The sequence below is a fragment of the Brassica napus genome, chromosome A6 (assembly GCF_020379485.1).
Source record: "Brassica napus cultivar Da-Ae chromosome A6, Da-Ae, whole genome shotgun sequence".
In the NCBI taxonomy this organism is placed as follows: domain Eukaryota; kingdom Viridiplantae; phylum Streptophyta; class Magnoliopsida; order Brassicales; family Brassicaceae; genus Brassica; species Brassica napus.
In genome coordinates this window covers 28,540,200-28,560,757 of record NC_063439.1, presented here as the reverse complement: position 1 = coordinate 28,560,757, position 20,558 = coordinate 28,540,200, and the positions used below count along the sequence as shown (strand labels likewise).

Here is a 20,558-nt window from a genome sequence, read left to right as displayed (position 1 = left end):
CCAATTAATATAAACATTGTGCAGCACATTAACATTCTGATCAGACACAGTTATAGCTCCGACATCTCCATTAGCTTTTAAAACCCAACTCAAATGGGCTAATTTAAAGAAAAACGAAACTTTAATTTCAAACTTAATGGGTCATTGAATGTGATAATAACCGAAACCCACTTAAACGAAGAGAACATTTTAATGATCGAAAATATGAAATTTAAAGATTTTATATATGAAATATATAAATTTTTTTGCTTGTAGTACGATTGGTCGCATTTTTTATGTTGTTAGAGAAAACCGTTACTGTGACATTTTTGCGAGTGTTTTTAAGTAACACTGGAGATTTTTACATGTGCTAAGTGCGTTTGACTTTATTGATGTTTTTCCAACTATGTAGACAAATATTATACATATCATATGTAAGAGTATTTCAAAAGTTCAAAATTTTTATCCAACCTAAAAATAAGTAAAATAAGTACTATTGTACAGTTTTTTCTTATAAATTATATAAAAACATACAAATATATAAATATGTACATAAGTTATAATTTTTATTATATAAAATTTGCTCAACCAAAAATTACATCTCGCTTTTTTAACTGCTTTGAAAATATACTTCTATAGATTTATTCTAAGAGTGTTTTTGTTATATTAAATTTGGTCACAAACTATATAAGCTATTCATATTCAAAATTAACTATTGAAAATATATTTTGATATATTCGTTCTAATATTGTATTTTAACAGAATGGATATTTTTAGAAGTTAATCTGATTTGTATGTTAGGTTAGGTTAATGGACTTAAATTGTAAATTTAATGGGAATGTATTTTTTTTTTCAAAATTTTTACCTTGTAACAGCCCATGAGGCTTTTTATCTCAATGCAAAAAAGTTAATAAAAAAGAAAAAATAAATAAATGAATGTAATTAAGACGCGACTTAGAGCATCATTAAAAAAAAAGGAAATAGCAATTACCTTATACGGGTTCTTGTATACAGCTTCTTCTTCTTCACATCACATTTGCCGTTGTTTCACTTCTTCCTCTTCACAGAAGAGACGGGCTCTCTGTTTCGTCTTTCACAAATAAAGTCCCAACCTTTACTTCTCGTCAAGCTAAGGTTTTTGATTTTGTTTTGATACGGTGCTGCTTTTGTTCCACGGTAGATATTTCTGTGAAGGGTTCGCCGGCTGAGGAGGGTTCCAGTTTGGTTATCGTCGGAATCTCAGATTCTCCGGCGACATGGCTTCGAATCGCCCGATGAGCCCTCGATTAGAGCAGATCCATGGTGAAATCCGTGACCATTTTCGAGCCCTCGCGTATGGTTTCATTCTCTCTCTATATTGGTTACAGAGAGCACTGTGATATGTTTGAGTATCACTGAATCTCATATGAGAGTAAATAAAGATTTGGTGGTTAGAATTTAAGTGCTTATTATTTTGGATTAATGTGTGTTTTTGTTTGATGAGTATAAGAGATAGATAGAGGTGTCACCTGAAAAGATTGAAGACGAAAGATTCACATATCATTATCTGTTTTTCTTTTGCAGGAATGGTTTCCAAAAGTTGGATAAGATCAAGGATTCAACTAGACAAAGCAAAGCAGTGGCGAATCTGCAGCTGAAGAAAATGTTCAAATGGCTTCATGTGAGAGTCCTTACGCATACTTGTCAATTTAATTGATACCAAGTGTTATGAGCTTGCCTAGAACATCATGAGATTGACTTCTTAGACTCATTGATGCTATTTTTACTTTAATTTACTGGACTAGTAACTTATGCTCTTAGGTTAGTAGTCTAGTATAATTTCTAGATTATTATATCCAACTTGTTCTTCATCTGTATTATTCCGAGATTGAGGCATAGGTCTGTCTTAATGAAAATATCATGTTTGAACTTGGCATGAAGTAGATTATTTTGGGAATGTGAAACCCAGTAAAGGCATGGCACTTATGTCTTTTTATGTATAGATAGCTATGTCAAACCAGGAGTTTGTTGATGCTGGAATGAAAAGAATGGATGAGACCGATCAAGCCATTGAGCACTCTAAACAGGTAAGTTACAGAAAAGAAGTGTGCTCCTTTCAGCCATTGTTACTATATCATCTTTGGTAACATTCTTGTTCCTTTCAGGTGGTAGAGCAAACACTCGAAGTTGGAACTCAAACTGCAGCTAATTTAAAGGGACAGGTAATATTGCAAAACAGTCTCCATCTCTTCCTTGTTAAATCTTAAGATGTTTTGATGCGGATGAGGTTTGAGTTGTTTAACGTGAATGGGTATTCATCCCATGTAATGAAAGTTAATTCACAAGAAGCCTTTGTTCTTCCTTCTCCTTCTCATGTTCTTCCTTTTCATATATTTTTTTAAGAATCTTTAATTAAGAAACTTGCATTGGAGCACTTAAATATTGAAATCTCTTAACAAGTCTCTTAGCTCATATTTACTACTTAAAAAGTATTAAAAATAATTAAGAGATAAGTCACAAAGCTTTAGTTTTCCTTTTTTTTCTTATGAGTTTATCATTATCTTTTATTTTTCCTTTTCTCATTAGGTTTTAATATTCTCTGTGATTTCTTATATAAATCAAAATAAACCATCTTCTTCAAACGATTACTTATCTCTCAAGCAATCAGTTCATACAAAGAGCTTTACATACGAACTCTGACTTCCGAGTTGATCCTTCTTCATTCGTGATCATCTCCTAGGTCTTTGTTTACCCGTTCTTCTTCGAATCCACAGTAGGATTTCTAGTCTATCCATGTTTCCTGTCTTAAATTTCCCTCTTAGGTTTGGTTTTCCCTGAAACTGACTGTTTTCATTCTAGATTGTGTAGAGCTGAGATCTGGGAAATTATGTTGACGAAATTTGAGACGAAGAGTAACAGAGTTAAGGGCCTCACCTTCCACCCTAAGCGACCATGGATCCTCGCCAGCTTGCACAGTGGTGTGATCCAGCTCTGGGATTATCGTATGGGTACTTTAATCGATCGGTTCGACGAGCACGAAGGTCCAGTTCGTGGTGTTCACTTTCACAATTCTCAGCCTCTCTTCGTCTCCGGAGGTATCATTCTTTGTTCTCGACATTACCTTTGAGCTACAAGTCCGCATTTATAAAAATATCATATATATATAATACCGTGAACAGTCTGCTCAGTAGTGTTCTTGATTTATAGATCTAGCTTGATGTCTTTGAAGAGGATTGTTTGTTGATTTTCCTTGGTTTACTGGATCCCATGTAGTCCATGTAGTCCATGCAGTGATAAATGCTTATCATAAGTTTTATTTTTTTTTGCATAAGATATGGTTTCTGGATAATTGGACTGAATTAGATCTCATGTTAGGTGTGCTTAGTAGTGTGTTTTGATAAGAAAGAATGAAACCATGTAAATGCAATTCTCTTGGATTCTTCTTCTTTACGACTATATCCTATTCCTCTTCAAGAAGATTACTCATATGTAGTTGGTGGCATTGACAACAATGTGTGTTTGCAGGTGATGATTACAAGATTAAAGTTTGGAACCACAAAACACACAGGTGCCTTTTCACCCTTCTCGGCCATCTCGACTATATCCGCACAGTCCAATTTCACCACGAGAACCCATGGATTGTGAGTGCTAGTGACGATCAGACTATCCGCATTTGGAACTGGCAGTCACGGACTTGTATATCTGTGTTGACTGGCCACAATCATTATGTCATGTGTGCTTCTTTCCATCCAAAAGAAGACCTGGTCGTATCAGCATCTTTGGATCAGACGGTCCGTGTCTGGGATATTGCTTCCCTTAAGAAGAAGACAGTATCTCCTGCTGATGACCTCATGCGATTTACACAGATGAACTCTGATCTTTTTGGTGGTGTTGACGCTATTGTTAAGTATGTCCTCGAGGGTCATGATAGAGGAGTTAACTGGGCTTCTTTTCATCCCACTCTTCCTCTCATCGTCTCTGGTGCAGATGACCGCCAAGTGAAGCTGTGGCGTATGAATGGTATTTTTACTTTCGAAGTCTCTCTTTTTTTTTTTATAAACCTTCATTTGGACACTAAACTGCAGTTCTTATAATGGCGGAGCTGATGTAATTAATGCGTTCTTTTCAATTTTATTGCAGAAACTAAAGCTTGGGAGGTGGATACACTGCGAGGTCACATGAATAACGTTTCGTCTGTTATGTTCCATGCAAAACAGGACATAATTGTATCCAACTCTGAGGACAAAAGTATTCGTGTCTGGGATGCTACCAAGCGAACTGGAATCCAAACATTTCGCCGTGAACATGATCGGTTCTGGGTTCTTGCAGTTCACCCTGAGATCAATTTACTGGCAGCGGGGCATGACAATGGTATGATCGTGTTCAAACTTGAGAGAGAACGTCCTGCGTTTGCTGTGAGTGGTGATTCTCTGTTCTATGCCAAAGATAGATTTTTGAGGTACTACGAATATTCAACTCAGAAAGATGCCCAAGTTATCCCTATACGGCGTCCTGGTACACCAAGCTTGAATCAAAGTCCAAGGACTCTATCATACAGTCCGACAGAAAATGCAGTTCTGATCTGCTCAGATCTGGATGGTGGTTCGTACGAGTTGTACATCATACCGAAAGATAGTGTTGGCAGGAGTGACGTTGTGCAAGATGCAAAGAGGGGGACAGGTGGTTCTGCTGTATTCATTGCCCGTAATCGCTTTGCTGTTCTTGAGAAAAGCACCAGCCAGGTGCTAGTCAAGAATCTCAAGAATGAGGTGGTTAAGAAGAGTTCTCTGCCTATACCCACAGATGCTATCTTTTATGCTGGGACTGGAAATTTGCTTTGTAGATCAGAGGATAAAGTGGTGATATTTGACCTTCAACAAAGGCTTGTTCTTGGTGAACTTCAGACACCGTTTGTTAGGTATGTTGTTTGGTCTAATGATATGGAGAATGTTGCTTTGCTCAGCAAACACACTATCATTATTGCGAGCAAAAAACTTGTCCTCCAGTGCACACTTCATGAGACAATACGTGTGAAGAGTGGAGCTTGGGATGACAATGGTGTCTTCATCTACACAACTTTGAACCATATCAAGTACTGTCTTCCTAATGGAGATAGTGGGATAATCCGAACCCTGGATGTCCCTATCTATATCACCAAGGTTTCTGGAAACACAATCTTTTGCTTGGACCGGGATGGGAAAAACAGGGCAATCACCATCAATGCAACTGAATACATTTTCAAGCTTGCACTGCTGAGAAAGAGATATGATCATGTCATGAGCATGATAAAGAACTCCCAGTTATGTGGACAGGCTATGATTGCTTACCTGCGGCAGAAAGGGTTTCCTGAAGTTGCCCTCCATTTTGTTGAAGACGAGAGAGTCCGATTCAACCTGGCTCTTGAAAGTGGCAACATCAGCGTCGCTGTTGCATCCGCTACAGAGATTAATGAGAAAGAGCAGTGGTATAGACTTGGGGTGGAGTCTCTTCGCCAAGGTAATGCTGGAATTGTTGAATTTGCGTACCAGCAGACGAAGAACTTTGAGAGGTTATCTTTTCTTTACTTCATTACTGGTAAGTTGGACAAGCTTTCGAAGTTGATGAAGATTGCAGAAGTGAAGAACAATGTAATGGGTCAGTTTCACAATGCTCTCTACCTAGGAGATGTTAAAGAGCGTGTCAAGATACTTGAGAATGCTGGTCATTTGCCTCTCGCTTATATCACTGCTTCGGTTCATGGTTTAACGGACACTGCTGAGCGACTTGCGACTGAGCTAGGAGACAACGTGCCCTCGTTACCTGAGGGGAAGACTCCATCGCTTCTAATGCCACCATCTCCCGTCATGTGTGGTGGTGATTGGCCTCTTCTAAGAGTGATGAAGGGAATATTTGAAGGCGGACTTGAGAGTGCAGCCAGAGGAGGGGCTGTTGATGAAGATGAAGAAGATGTTGGTGGTGATTGGGGTGAGGGACTTGACATGGTCGATGTTGATGGAATGGAGAACAGAGACATCGAAGCCATTTTGGCGGAAGCAGAAGGGGCGGAAGAAGATAATGATGAAGAAGGTGGATGGGGTGAACTTGAGGGCTTGGACCTACCACCAGAGCTTGACACTCCTAAGGCCTCTGCTAACGCACGTTCGTCCGTCTTCGTGACACCTACTCAAGGTATGCCCGTAAGCCATATTTGGAGCCAGAAATCTTCTCTTGCTGCTGAGCAAGCTGCAGCTGGAAGCTTCGACACTGCAATGCGTCTGCTCAACAGACAGCTTGGAATAAAGAACTTTGCCCCCTTGAAATCGATGTTTATTGATTTGTTCAGTAGCAGCCAAAGCTATCTGCGTGCTTTTTCATCATCTCCTGTGGTCCCACTTGCCATTGAGCGTGGATGGAGCGAGTCAAACAGTCCCAACGTCCGTGGCCCACCAGCTCTTCTCTATGGTTTCTCTCAGCAAGAAGAGAAGCTCAAGTCCGGCTACAAAGCCACAACAAGTGGGAAAGATGAGAAATTGACTGAGGCTCTCCGGCTCTTCCTCTCTATCCTCCACACCATCCCTCTTGTGGTGGTCGAGTCAAGAAGTGAAGTAGATGAGGTTAAGAAACTGGTCAGTATCGCTAAAGAATATGTCCTCGGTCTTAAAATGGAGCTCAAGAGAAGACAGAAGAAAGATGATCCAGTGAGGCAGCAGGAGCTTGCTGCTTACTTCACTCACTGCAACCTCCAACTACCTCACTTACGACTCGCGCTGTTAAATGCAATGACCGTCTGCTACAAGGCCAAGAATCTCGCCACTGCCTATAACTTCGCTAAAAGATTGCTGGAAACCAACCCATTGGAGAGCCATGCCAGAGCGGCTAGACAAATTGTTCAAGCCGCTGAACGCAATATGACTGATACAACGGAGCTCAACTACGACTTCAGAAACCCGTTTGTGATATGCGGGTCAACCTATGTCCCAATCTACAGAGGTCAGAAAGACGTTTCCTGTCCATACTGCACCGCCAGGTTTGTACCAAGCCAGGAAGGAAACATATGCGGGGTCTGTGATCTTGCAGTCATTGGCGCAGACGCATCTGGTTTGATATGCTCGCCGTCTCAGGTCCGGTGATCAATTAATCATCTTCAAACGTGAGGTACGTACTTTGATGCTCTATTAAAAAGAATAGTGTTGAGCTTTTTGTTTTTTTGTGCTTGTGTGCTTACAGAAGTCTTGTTTGTGAACTTCTTCGTTGCAGGTTCTGTTACTCTTTTGAGTCTTTCAAGTTGTTTCTTATCTTCAGTGACAATGCATGAGAGAACTTTAGCTGCTTTGTTTATATTTTTCGTTTTGTTTGGTTTTATATTTTAAATTCTCAAAACATTTCAATTACGTTTGTTGGATTTTAAAACTCGATCGTTATGATGATAGAATAATAATGTAGACGAATTTAACTTGATGAGAGTTATATAATGTTTTTATCTTCTTTGTAATTTTGACTTGATATGCATAGTTGTTATTCCAATAATTATAAACATTATTCGAAAGGAGTGAAATACCAACGCATTCACTTAATAAAAACATGAAAAATGCTATGTAACAACGCCGATTAACCAAGGGCAGTGTAAGAATTTAAACGCCTTTGTGCTGTTAGACTATTCACTATAAGCTAAATCAACTCCATTAGCTTTTATACAACCCACCTCAATGGACCATTATACAATAACTCTTTGTTTCAAACTTAAATACAACCATGGACATAAGAAATAAAAAGTTTGGGATCAAAGAAACAGTTACACAGCTTTATCATTTACAAGCAAGTGAGCACATATTGCTAACTTGGATAGCCTCAGTTCATGAAATCAAGAATGTTGATTGAATTCTTTTTTTTTAATACTAAGCCAACTTGGATAACGTCAGTTCATGTCGTCTATCTCTATACATATATAATGAAATATACAATCTTAGAGAACACAGAAAAGAAAAAACATAAGATGGTTAAAACTGTGATTTGGTTAGTAATTTCGATTTATCTCTTCTGCTATGTATCATCAAAGATACATATATACGTACACTTTTCTCGGCTACATATGTTGTAGTTATTACTTATTACTTTCAATTTTCTTTGTTCAGATTTTTGTTTTTGTTTTCTAGTTGGTGGGAAAGAAACAAGAGAAAGGGTTTGGGAGAAAAAGTTGACCTAAGGGAGGAAGATTGCAACAGGACGCAGTAAGTCAAAGGTTGCAAAATCAAGATCACCACCAAGTCAGAGGAAATGAAGGGAAAGAAGATGGTGAATTTTTTTCTTAATAACTGTGTTTGTATGATAAATTAAAAAAAAAAAAGAAGATAATCTTAAACTAGAAAAAATAATAATAATACCCTCTCCCCATATGTTTTTGTGCATTTAGATCAAATGAAATTCCCCAAGGAACTAAAAAGATTGAAATATAGAGGTTTGGTTGAGAAGGAAAATAAAAAGTGAGTTGACAAAGTCCACTGACCACAAGTATCTTGTCAAACTCCCGTTATGGAATGAAACAGAGGATCCTAGTTTTGGCAATTTCTTTGTTGGTTCACAATACTTGTGGTCAGTGAATCCATTCTTTTTTCTGCAAAACTTGATCAACACGCCATTGTTTTTTAGTCATTTCTTTTCTTTTTATCATGAGTGTAAGGAGTACGGTAGCCTTCTATGCAAGTGTTATGAAAGATATTCTCTCAGTCGCCTGTCAGAGACAGAGTAAGCCAAGTCCTCTACAAGTCATTGCAGAAGTTAAGAGGTGAAATCTCAGAGACATTTCATTCATCATAGTCGCGTATAAATAAAAGGGGTAGACGACGACAAAAACTATACTTATTACTTTTTTTTTTTTTGCTAACATATACTTATTACTTGCTTGTCTAATCATTCATTCATTCATCAAACTGTAGCATAAAGAGTTTGGGATCAAAGAGACGGTTACAAAACAAGCTTAATTATCTACAAGAAAGTGGGTACTGATGTTTATATGCAAAAGCAATGTCAAATTGTACTCCTTTATTTTCTTTGTCAATTTTTTCCATTTTTAAAGTTTGTTTATGTTTTTAAATAGTGGTTAATAATGGTTGATCCTATACAGTTATGAAATAATTACAATATATTAAGTTATTTAATCATCAGGATCCGTGGCGCAATGGTAGCGCGTCTGACTCCAGATCAGAAGGTTGCGTGTTCGATTCACGTCGGGTTCAAAACTCCCGAAAATTTGTTCCTTAACTTTTTTACTTCTTTACATAAACAGCCCCATTGTTTTCTGGCTTTTCTTAATACGCCCTCAAATATATTTTTTTGTATCTGTGAGAACTTTAGCTACGAAGACAATCTCAGCGTCCTCTGTCAGCTTCATATAAGGAGTATACTAAGGCAGATATGAAGGAGCATGTGCAGATGCTGATGAAAAAGATGGAGAAAGATGGAATTGTACCTAACAAGAGATTCTTCTTGGAAGCTCTTGAAGTTTTCGGGTCAAGACTACCTGGTTCGATCGAGCAAGAATGAACTCAACTGGATCGAGCAGGACACGAGAAAGTAACTAAAGATTTAACTGTTTTTGTAGGTATTAGTGTTAGTCTCTTATGTATGTTTAGTCATTGTAAAGTGAATATATTTTTAGTATTTTTTCATTATCCTTTATGTAAAAGAAAAAATAAAAAATCTAAATATATTTTTAGACTGATTATTAATTCATTAGTCAACCGAATGTTAAGTTTTTCTTCTTCTTGGGAATCAAATGTAATTAGTATAGAGTTTTTTTGGTTAATTGAGCATTTTCAGTATTGTTTTTTTAATGATTCTAAAACCATCTTCAATCCACTTTTATATTTCTCTTTATATTTTCTTTTAAAATATAAAAACTCTATTAGAGACATGGATTTGCTCCAATATATGCTTTTATAATGTAATTTCTCTATTTTTAGGAGAAAATATTGAGAAATATTGGGGGTGATTGGTTGGGATTTAGCAAGTGACTTTAGCTTTAATTTTTATCTACAGCTTTAAAATCACCAATCATGCTTTACATTACTTTTTAAAGCTACAACCAAAAAATTAAAGCTACAGCCAAAAAACAAAAAAAACTAGCTGTAAAAGTCTTATTTTCTAAAGCTCCATCTTTTTGGCTGTAGGAAATTTTAAAAGTACAGCTCTTAAAGCTAAATCAAAAAATCCTACAGACAAAATTCTAAAGTAAATTTCTAAAGTTACAACTCAACCAATCACCCCCATTATTTTATCTCTAACAATTAGAGGCAAAACAACATATCTCTGTATCTTACTCAATAAATAGATGAATTGTATTATAGATGCATACAATGGAGAAGAAAATATAGAAATGTGCATTGAATATGTTCTAAAGGTAAATAATCTTTTTCAGAAAGGGTATTCAACGTTTATACCTTTTTCTAAAGGTAAATAATCTTTTTTCTAAAGGTAAATATCATAGAAAAGGTAAGGTATTCAACGTTTTCACTTTTCAGTAATTTGACTCATTTAATTTCCTATTTATTGGAAAGGTCAAACATTGTTCAAATTCAATGTAAAACTACTAGTGACAAGGGATAATAGCAAGTTGTTATAAGTGTAGCATATTACGTATACAGATAACTTTTGATTCTGGTTGAGAATAGGTTCTAACGTTTGTGTATAAATACCTTGTAAGTTGTATGGTTCTTGATATAAAAAAAAGTTCCTTTCATCTTTAATTACTCTCTGTGTAAACGAACCTAAGATCATCAATTTTTTTTGTGTCATCTGTGTTTGATCTTTTTTTCTATTCTTTCATCAGTGGTAGCAATGTGGCTCGTTCGAGCAGGGACGATCGCTATTCTCATAACCGCGTTTCTGCAAATTGCTGCGGCTAAGAAAAGACCGCACAGTATTGTAAAGTATCATGGTGCAGTCGCAACAGACGATGGACGGTGTTCTAAAATAGGAATGAAAGTTCTTCGTCAAGGAGGAAACGCTATTGATGCTTCTGTGGCCGCTGCTTTATGTTTGGGCGTTGTGAGTCCAGCTTCTAGCGGTATAGGCGGTGGATCGTTTATAGTGGTTAAGATGGCTGGTGGCAAGGAAGTAGCTTATGATTCTAGAGAAACTGCTCCTCTCCGTGCCACTGAGGTAACGTTGTTTTAGTAATGTGCGTTTTGAAATAAACATTTCTTCATTAACATTTTTGAATCACATACGATATATGTTTTTGGTCTTGGTATTGAACATTTATGTGGGTAAGAGCATTTTGTGCGCTTTTATAATTGTTGAACGCGAGAGTTCTTTTAATATATTTTTTTCTTATTAAAATTTTTGAGCACGATCTTAAATCTTCGTAACGTTTTTATGCTATTCAATAAGTGTTTTTATTTTATTTTCAACTTATATCTTCCTTTTATTTTTTTTTTTTTGTCATCAAAAGCTTTATTTCAAACTTAAACCGGTCCTATCGTACTAGCCTCGTGAGCTAGCGGAATAGAGACCATACTGTCAACCAACATGTAGTGTAAATCACGTGATCGGGCCTCTTTTGCAAGAGCATCCGCACGGAAGTTCAAAGAACGAGGTAAAAAACTCAGCGAAAAGGAAATAAAAGAAGTTCTCAGTGCCTCAATGGCATCAAGCTCTGGATCAAGTGCTGGCCACTTCTTAGAGAAGTTGATGATGTGTACCAGCTGTTGACAGTCTGATTCCAAGCGTACCTGCTGGAACCCACGGCTACTAAGCTCCTCCATAGCCCACACTAAACTCTCCGCTTCCGCATGTAGTGGGGATGGGACGTTGATTAGTTTCCTTTGCCCTCGCATTACCTCCATGTCGCCATCGAACACAATAAAACTCAGCCCCACTCCAGTATCTTCTAGGACCCAAGACGCGTCGAGCTGGCATCTCCATCGTCCCACCCTTTCTTGTTCCTCCACTTCCGCTATCCTCTCATTCCCGTCGTCTGCTGCTTCCAAGATGTCCGGCAGGATCTGCGCTAGCTTCCATGTTGTAGCTTCCGAAACCGCTAGTTGCAGGGTATCCACAGGTGATGTATCCTTGTTATTAAAACATTTATCGTTTCGTGCCTTCCATAAGTACCAGATCAACCATGGAAAGAAGGCCGTGCTCTCAGCTCTGCTAGGATCTGTTTGCAAATTCAGTAGCATATCAAAGTTAACAAAGATTGAGGAACTCGGGAAGACCCCCGGAGACGTCGGGACTGTCGATAATGCCCAACTTTGAATCGCTGGCGGGCATTCAAAGATGATATGGTTAATCGTTTCATTCTCCGCACCACAGCGTTGACAGACCGAGTCGTTACCGCAATGTCTTTCTTTTAGCTTGCTCGCTGAGGCGACATATCCAGACAGAGCTTGCCACAGAAAATGCTTGATTTTCCGCGGCGCCTTAAGTCTCCAAACCTTCTTCTTTAAACCATTGCAACTCGGTCCCAGGCTTATGTCCCCACGCAGCTTTTTCCGTTGTTCAACTGCAATGGTGTACCCAGACCTCACTGTGTATACCCCCGACTTTGTATGCTTCCAGCTGTAGCCGTCCTTGCGTCCCGTTTTGCTGATCCTAAGTGTGAGAATACGAGATACATCATCGGCAGCAATAAATTCATTTATAACGCCAACATTCCATTCAGCCTTGTCGACATCAATAAGGTGGTGGACTTTAAGATCAGTATCCATGATCACTGTCTTTGGTTTCGCCGCGCGAGCAGGTTCCGTAGGGATCCATGCGTCTTCCCAAACTTTCGTGTCTGCCCCTGTTCCTATCGTCCTCTTGATTCCACCGATGAGAATCGGTTTAGCTGCCATCAAGCTGTTCCACCCAAAAGATGGGGAATTTGCTTTACCTATTACAAGTGGATTCGAGTGTCTGTAGTATCTACCTTTAAGAACTCTTGCTAGAAGGGACTCGGGATGTGTAAGCAGACGCCATACTTGTTTAGCGAGAAGGGCCAGGTTGAAATCTCGGAAATCTCGGAAGCCCAAGCCTCCTTCCTCTACTGGTACACAGATTTTGTCCCATGCCACCCAATGCATCCCCCGATTGTTATTGCTTGTACTCCACCAGAAACGCGCCACTGCGGCGGATAGTTTGTTACAGATCTCTAAAGGTATCAAGTAACACGACATCACATAAGTCGGTACTGACTGGGCCACTGATTTGATTTGCACCTCTTTACCACCCTTTGATAATAGTTTACCTGACCAAGAGTTGATCTTTCCATTCATCCTCTCTTGAACGAAAGAAAAAACTTGTTTCTTTGATCCACAAATCTTTTCCGGCATTCCCAGGTACATTCCCATTCCTCCTTCGTTGTTAATATTGAGTGATCTTTTCAGATCGGTTTTTGTGGACGCTATGACCTTAGAACCGAACAGAACTGAAGATTTAGACTTGTTCAGTTGTTGTCCTGAGGCTTTCCCATAGACGTCAATGATGCGAACCAGTTCCCTGCATTGAGATTGCTCCGCTTTGCAGAAGAAGAGGCTGTCATCGGCGAAGAGTAAATGAGAGATGGCGGGGCTCCCTCTAGCAATCTTGATACCCGTAATAGTTTGATCTCTCTCCGCTTGTTTTATATGCGAGATCAGAACTTCCGTGCATAAAATAAATAGGAACGGAGACAGCGGATCGCCCTGTCGGAGACCCCGGGACGGCACGATCCTCCCTTTGGCCTCTCCGTTTATCAAGACTTGGTACGAGACGGAGGTAATGCATTTCATTATCCTTGCCACCCATATATGATCGAAGCCAAATTTTAGAAGTAGGGCTTCCATAAACCTCCATTCTACGCGATCGTAAGCTTTACTCATATCAGTTTTGATCGCCACGAACTTCCCTTTGCAGCTAGGATTTGTACGAAGCGCGTGAAACATTTCTTGGGCCACAAGGATATTATCAGTGATGAGCCTCTCTGCCACAAACGCAGATTGCGTCTCTGAAATGATCTTCGGCAGGATACTTTTCAGCCTAGATGATAAGATTTTTGAGATGATCTTATATCCCACATTGCAGAGACTGATCGGCCTAAATTCAGTCATCGCCTCCGGTCTTTCAGTCTTTGGTATTAGACATATATTAGTCATGTTTAGTCTCTCATCAAGCTCCCCCGTATCAAAGAAACCCCTGACCATATTGCAGACATCCTTCCCAACCGAGCTCCAAAAGCGTTGGTAAAAGAGGCTAGTCATGCCGTCTGGACCAGGCGCCTTCTCCGGGTTAATCGCAAAAGTAGCATTTTTAATCTCCTCATCTTGAGGGATACGAAGTAGATTCTGATTCATGTCCTCTGAGACTGTCGCGGTAATAAACCGGAGGGATTCTTCAATGGTGTCTGGGTTTGTCGTAGTGAACAACGTCTGGAAATAGTCAACAGCGACTGCCTCTATATCGTCCTCTTTGTAAACCCATTGATTCATCGAGTTTCTCAGGCGAGTAATTCTGTTGCGTGCTCGTCTTTGTTTGGTCTTCGCATGAAAATATCTTGTGTTCCTATCTCCTTCTCGCAGCCATATAACTCGACTTTTCTGCTTCCAATAAAGCTCCTCTTCCCTATATGCTTCACAGAGTTTCCACTTCAATTCCAGTTCTTCTTCGCTTGAGATCATCTCGTCGTTTTGCACTTGATCTAGTTTTTGCTTTAAGCTTTCAATAAGCTTTGCGCTGTTGGTGGGATTCCGTTTCTTCCACCTTGAGATGGACCTGCGAGTCCTACAGATTTTGTCATAAAGCTCCAGGTCGGGTTCCATCTTTAGTGCCTCCCATTCTCCCTTAACAGTGTCGATGAAACCTTCTTTACCAAACCAGTTACGGTCGAAACGAAAGTTTCTTTTTCCGCGAGCCCCTCTGTTTTGAAACCTCGCTAAGATGGGCCGGTGGTCAGATCCCCAGCGCAACAAATACTCCACATAAGTGTGGGAAAATACATTATGCCAATCTTCATTTCCGACGGCTCTGTCCAGCCTACATTGCACCCGTCCTGCTCTGGTTCTTCCTGCCCATGAAAAAATGTTCCCTTTAGATGGAAACTCAATCATCCCGCACCCTGCAAGCATGTTTTTAAACGGCAGGAAAGAGCTTTCTGGTCGTTTTCGCCCCCCTCTTTTCTCCAAATTGCTTGTGATCTCATTGAAATCCCCCATCAAGAGCCATGCTCCTGTCCTGTTTGCACTCATCCGCAGCAACCTTTCCCATACATACTCACGGTATTCCACCACCGGATCTCCATACAAGAACGTGATAAACACTTCCTGTCCGTCTATCTGCGCTTTTATATCAATCATACGATCATTATAGAAAATAATATCCACCGCAGAGTCCTCCATGTAAAACAAAGCCAATCCACCGCCCCTACCAACAGGGTCCACGGTGAACAATTTATCATAACCAAATTCAAACTTAAAGTCTTGCATAAAAGAAAAATTGTTTTTTGTTTCTGAAAGAAAAAGAAAGCTAGGTTTAAAACAGCGATGCAACTCCCGGAGGTGTTGCTTGGTCAGGTAGGCTCCGGCCCCCTGACAGTTCCAGGCGATTGCACTCATATCTGAGTACTGGGTGGTTTCTGGGACCCCACCGAACCTGATGCAGCAGTAGATTTTCGGCCTTTGGTAACCGAAGGATACACCTCAACACGAGGGACCACCTTTGAGCCTGGGTCTTTCGTCATGAAGAGACGCCCCTGTTTGGCCAGCTTGCCTTTTGGTGATGCTCGACCTCTATTCGCAAGCTTCCTGGATGCAGCTAAACCTTTTGTGTCTGGGCTTCGCGTACCCCTGCGCTTATTTAAGTTTGCCGGGGGGAGAGGGTTCTTTTGCATCCTCCTGCCCTGTTCCGACATCCTTCTTGGAGGTAGGTTGTTCCTACTTTGTTCTCTTTTCTCTTTTCCCTCTCCTCCTAAGACTCTTCCATCTTCGTGTTGTTTCTCCAAGTTTTTAGTACCTGCGGTTTGATATTCTGGAGCCATCGTCTCTTCCACCATCGTCTCTTCCACCCTAGTTTCATCAAGCAGGTCATCATTGTCTAACATTTCCTCATCCATTTCAAGTTGTACGCTGGCATATTGTTCCTCAAATTCTTTCAACTCCTCCTCCGTCATCTCCTGCTCATTATCTGTTGGCTTGTCCAGTTCTTCTAGATTTGGCCTGTTAAGGGATGGAGCACCCGTCTCAATAGGACTTCGCAATGATATCACTCTTTCTGGAGAGGTCACAAATTCCTTTTCTTTCTCCGTAATCACCTGATTACCAGGGAACTCAGTTTGAACTGTATCAAAAATCTTCAAGATTCCACTTGCCGCACGGACTGTATCCAGATTTGTTTCTTTATCTCCTGCGTTCGCTTCAATTGCCTTCCCCTTAAGCATGCGTCTTCTTTCATCTTCGGTTTCCCTTGCTATCTCTCTCACATTCCTTTGGTTAGGGGAGAGAGCCATTTGTTCATCTCTCCTTTTCCCTGGCTCTCGAGTCGGTCGCCATTCCATTCGCGGCTGCTGTCTAGGCGAGTGGTATCGTCTTCCTGCGCCATCCCCTCTGTCATATCTATGACTTTCAGAGATAGTCCTCTGGGAATCTGGTGAGTTCCTAGTTGATTTTGATGAGAGATCCATTCTTCTGTGCTCATAATGCTGGTCTTTATTCGTTTGGTCCAGGTTGCGACCCCTGGTGTCAGGACTGGAACCTTTAATTCTCCAGCTCGAGGATGAGACCGAGTCACCGTGGTGGCCCCTCACAGAACGATTTCCAGAATCTCTGCTGCTGTGCTTCGACTCCTCATATTTATCCCTGTTGTAAGGATGATATCTCTCCCGATCACGGGGATTTCTTCCTCCATAGCTATGATCAATTCTATTCCAAACATTCTTTGCAATGTCTTCTCTTTTGCTTAGAATCTTTGATCTTAAATCCCCATGCTCTGTCCTCTGTGCTTGTCCTGGTCTGGCTCGCTCCTCTCTTCTTTGTGGGTGTTCCTGACGTCTCTTATCTGATTCCATCTCACGGGAAAATCTAGGATGGTTGTCGGTGTTCCACGCGTGGTTCTCGAAACCCCTGTGCAGATCGCGGCCTCTAAATGGTGCAGAGAAAGCTTCTCTGGCCGCCAGCTCCTCTTTCTCCTTACTTTCCAAACGAACTAAACGGTTAGCTTCTCTTTGTTCTGGGGACAGCTCAGGGCATGTACCTTCTTCATGCGATATTCTTTTGCAGGTAAAGCAATATCGGTGTAGCTCTTCATAAGACAAAGATACTTTGATGATATCACCATTCGCATATCCAGCCTTCCTCTCAAATTGCAAAGGTTCATCAGCATTAACAACAACTCGAACCCTTCCATTTTCGACATCTACCGTATCCACCTCTCCCAAAGCCCGGCCAATGCTCCTATATGATTCATCTTTTTTGTAATGTGTCGGTACTCCGGTGATATTCACCCACAAGAGTAAGGAGTTTGGATAGTCCTCCTTTATCGTTGGTATCCACCTTTCTAAGGAGAAGGTCCACTTATTAAAATGACATGGTCTACGGAGAAGTACTTTTTGGAGATCCTCCTCCTTATCGAAATCAAATTGGAATTTGTTATTCCCAAGGTTTGTTCCTCGTACCCTGCCTTCCACGTCCCAGATACTTCGTTTCGGCATATGTTTGATTAAAGCATCAACACTTCTACCATCCCGATGGAACATCCTTCCAACAAGGGATAGTTTATACTTCTCGACAAGATCAGTGTAATCGAATTCTGGAACTTTTATGATCTCTTCCTTGTCTTGGCTACGTCTGCGGTCATGTCGAGTACTCCCGACTCTGGTTCGATCCTTCCTTTCCCGATACATCGTAACAGCGGGGACCGGTAAGGATGAGACAGCGCCCTATTAGAGGGGAATAGAACTATTAACGTAATGTCGTTTACTTGATGCTCACGAAACCGGGAACCAAGGTATTACGCTACGAAAACAGAAGATAAAACACTGCAAGGGGCAGGAAAATTTAGGAACGAGAGGAGTGTGGTGTAGTCTCCCTCTCTCCTAGACCGCCGGTAAGAAACTAGGTCCTCCGCCTGAGACGGGGTTCAGATCTCGAAATCGCCTTGTCGTCGCCAAAACCCTAGCCGCCCTAAAGGAATTAGCAAAACTGTACTTATATCTTCCTTTTAAAGAAGTGTTTTAACGCTATCTTTAGCTTTAACTGCGTTTCTATATAAGTAAAAGTTTAAATAGCCTTAAGAAATATTTTCATTCCTCTGATTCATTGTAAACTAAGCTTGGATATGTATCATAGACATCTTGTTTTTCTATCTTGATATTGAACATGAACTAGTGTCTCTGATCAAATATACGTTTTGAATTTAAGTTATATAGCGTTTGACGTTTGATGCGAAGACATTTCTTGGTTGTATTTTTTCTTGATGTAGAATATGTATGGAGGCAATCTTGATCTAAAAAAGAGAGGAGCCTTATCAGTAGGAGTTCCCGGGGAAGTTTATGGTCTATTCACAGCTTGGAAACAACATGGAAAGCTACCGTGGAAGCGGTTAGTTAGTCCCGCAAAGAAACTCGCAGATAGAGGTTTTAAGATTACAAAGTATCTCTATATGCAAATGAACACAACCAGAGACCATATTCTAGCAGACAAAGGTCTCTCTAAACTATTTGTTTCAAATGGTGAGCTTAAGAAACCAGGAACACTTTGCCGAAACCCAAAACTGGCTTTAACTTTGAGGCAAATTGCAAAGTATGGTCCAAAAGCGTTTTATAATGGCACGGTTGGGGTTAACCTAGTGAGCGATATCCTCAAATCGGGAGGGATAATAACTTTGAAAGATCTACAAAGTTATAGAGTTAATGTTAAAGAACCATTATCTAATGATATTCTTGGATACCGTTTACTCGGGATGCCTCCTCCTTCTTCCGGTGGTGCTGCAATGGTCCTTGTAAGTTCAGTTTTGTGGAAAATTCAAATTTTATCAAATTCAAGTTTACTAAAAAATTTAATACGGAGTTTCTTCTGTTGCAGATTTTGAACATTCTTTCTCAATATGGGGTTCCATCAGGTGTATCGGGCTCTCTCGGTGTTCATCGTTTAGTCGAGTCTCTGAAACATGCTTTCGCAATTAGAATGAACCTTGGAGATCCAGATTTTGTTGACGTTACTAAAGTCGTTTCAGATATGTTGTCTCCACAGTTTGCACAAGACTTGAAGAGGAAGATAAACGACAAGAAAACCTTTGATCCAAAATATTATGGTGGCAGGTTAGTTTTTTTTTTTAATTTATAACAAATCATGCAGATTCCTTTTTCATTTTTGATTGATTAATCTTCTTTAAATTTTAGGTGGAATCAGATCAAAGATCATGGAACAAGCCACTTATCGATAATAGACCATGAGAGGAATTGTGTTTCGATGACTAGTACAATAAATGCTTTCTTTGGGGCACTGATGCTGTCTCCTAGCACGGGAATCGTTCTGAACAACGAAATGGACGATTTCTCGATTCCGTTGAAGTCCTTCCATGACTCAGATAAGCCGCCACCAGCACCTGCTAACTTCATCCGTCCTGGGAAACGACCTTTGTCATCCATGACTCCCACCATTGTACTCAAGGTGTGAAGAAAAAAGAACAACTTGTGATACGTACACGGAACACTTACTTATGTACTATTTTAAGCGACAGCTTTTTTTATGTGTTGGTTTACGTAGGACGGTAAAGTTAAAGCAGCAGTGGGTGCAAGCGGAGGAATGTATATCATCGCCGGAACAACGGAAGTTTTCTTGAATCATTTTTTACTCAACATGGATCCTCTTTCTTCTGTCGTGGCTCCAAGAATCTACCATCAGGTTTTTGTTTCTGCAGTAACTTTCTTGTTATTTGGTCCATAACTAAAACTTGATTCATGTATTGTCATTTCCAGTTGATACCAAACAGTGTTAAGTATGAGAACTGGACGACGGCTTACAATGATCATTTCGAGATACCTAAAGGGACAAGACATGTGTTGGAGAAGAAAGGTCATGTCCTAACTCCGTTTGCCGGAGGTACAATTTCTCAGTTCATAGTTCAAGAATCCGATGGAAAGCTTGTGGCTGTGAGTGATCCAAGAAAAGGAGGGTTCCCTTCAGGATATTGAGATCGGATTTGATTTTTTCTCCTTTGTATTATTGAATCGAAATGATTTTTGACATTTTTTTTTCAGTAATATTACTCCAGAGCTTTATTTTATGGCAAATCTCAGAAAAATTAAACCAAAAAAGGTCACCTAAAAAACCCTAAAAATAATTTTTATGACCAAAATAGTTCAAAAAAATGCTGAAATAACTTTTATTAAATAACAAAAAGATTAAGATACCATTAATAAATAATAAATTTAACATAAATATTTTTAAAATATGATTATTTTAATTTTTACACGATAAATCATAAATTATAAACTCTAAACTCTAATCACCAAATCTTAAACTCACCCCTCCCAAAAAAAAATCATAATTCTAGATTTAATTAATCATAGGATATATATGTGTGTTTTAAACTCTTTAATAAAAACTATTTAAATCATTTCTTTATTTTATGAAAAATTTCCTAGGATAGCTATTTCTAAGTTTTTGTCA

General features: G+C 39.7%; 3 protein-coding genes and 1 non-coding gene across 6 annotated transcripts; all 4 read left to right on the top strand.

Annotated features, from left to right (window-relative positions):
- The first annotated feature begins 954 nt into the window (after positions 1–954).
- Positions 955–7,421, top strand: LOC111198070 (coatomer subunit alpha-2). 3 transcript variants are annotated; one of them, XM_048734911.1, is made up of 8 exons: positions 955–1,312; positions 1,543–1,639; positions 1,962–2,045; positions 2,124–2,180; positions 2,827–3,053; positions 3,484–3,978; positions 4,099–7,092; positions 7,195–7,421. In XM_048734911.1, exons 5-7 carry the CDS (start codon positions 2,846–2,848, stop codon positions 7,065–7,067), a joined length of 3,672 nt encoding a protein of 1,223 aa, XP_048590868.1. In that variant the 5' UTR covers positions 955–1,312; positions 1,543–1,639; positions 1,962–2,045; positions 2,124–2,180; positions 2,827–2,845; the 3' UTR covers positions 7,068–7,092; positions 7,195–7,421. The 3 variants fall into 3 exon arrangements, with proteins under 3 accessions (XP_048590868.1, XP_048590867.1, XP_048590869.1); XM_048734910.1 differs by having other exon boundaries at positions 998–1,312; positions 1,966–2,045; positions 2,818–3,053; XM_048734912.1 differs by having other exon boundaries at positions 998–1,312; positions 2,818–3,053.
- Positions 1,236–2,225, top strand: LOC111199056 (novel plant SNARE 13-like). The gene is made up of 4 exons (XM_022688521.1): positions 1,236–1,312; positions 1,543–1,639; positions 1,962–2,045; positions 2,124–2,225. Exons 1-4 carry the CDS (start codon positions 1,236–1,238, stop codon positions 2,223–2,225), a joined length of 360 nt encoding a protein of 119 aa, XP_022544242.1.
- A 1,677-nt stretch (positions 7,422–9,098) lies between the features above and the next one.
- On the top strand, positions 9,099–9,170 carry TRNAW-CCA. The gene has a single exon. It is a non-coding gene; the product is annotated as a tRNA-Trp (tRNA).
- A 1,202-nt stretch (positions 9,171–10,372) lies between these two features.
- On the top strand, positions 10,373–20,199 carry LOC106349522 (glutathione hydrolase 1-like). The gene is made up of 6 exons (XM_013789508.3): positions 10,373–11,094; positions 18,367–18,885; positions 18,969–19,204; positions 19,286–19,556; positions 19,653–19,790; positions 19,865–20,199. The coding sequence occupies exons 1-6, from the start codon at positions 10,771–10,773 to the stop codon at positions 20,078–20,080; spliced, it is 1,704 nt and encodes a 567-aa protein (XP_013644962.2). The 5' UTR covers positions 10,373–10,770; the 3' UTR covers positions 20,081–20,199.
- Positions 20,200–20,558: the final 359 nt, after the last annotated feature.

Coding starts and splice junctions, on each gene's coding strand:
- LOC111199056 (XM_022688521.1), top strand. CDS start 1,236: ATGGCTTCGAATCGCCCGATGAGCCCTCGATTAGAGCAGATCCATGGT. Junction 1,640..1,961: donor AAATGTTCAAATGGCTTCAT/GTGAGAGTCCTT, acceptor TTTTATGTATAG/ATAGCTATGTCAAACCAGGA. Junction 2,046..2,123: donor CCATTGAGCACTCTAAACAG/GTAAGTTACAGA, acceptor TGTTCCTTTCAG/GTGGTAGAGCAAACACTCGA.
- LOC111198070 (XM_048734911.1), top strand. CDS start 2,846: ATGTTGACGAAATTTGAGACGAAGAGTAACAGAGTTAAGGGCCTCACC. Junction 3,054..3,483: donor GCCTCTCTTCGTCTCCGGAG/GTATCATTCTTT, acceptor GTGTGTTTGCAG/GTGATGATTACAAGATTAAA. Junction 3,979..4,098: donor GAAGCTGTGGCGTATGAATG/GTATTTTTACTT, acceptor ATTTTATTGCAG/AAACTAAAGCTTGGGAGGTG.
- LOC106349522 (XM_013789508.3), top strand. CDS start 10,771: ATGTGGCTCGTTCGAGCAGGGACGATCGCTATTCTCATAACCGCGTTT. Junction 18,886..18,968: donor GTGGTGCTGCAATGGTCCTT/GTAAGTTCAGTT, acceptor CTTCTGTTGCAG/ATTTTGAACATTCTTTCTCA. Junction 19,557..19,652: donor CTCCCACCATTGTACTCAAG/GTGTGAAGAAAA, acceptor TGGTTTACGTAG/GACGGTAAAGTTAAAGCAGC.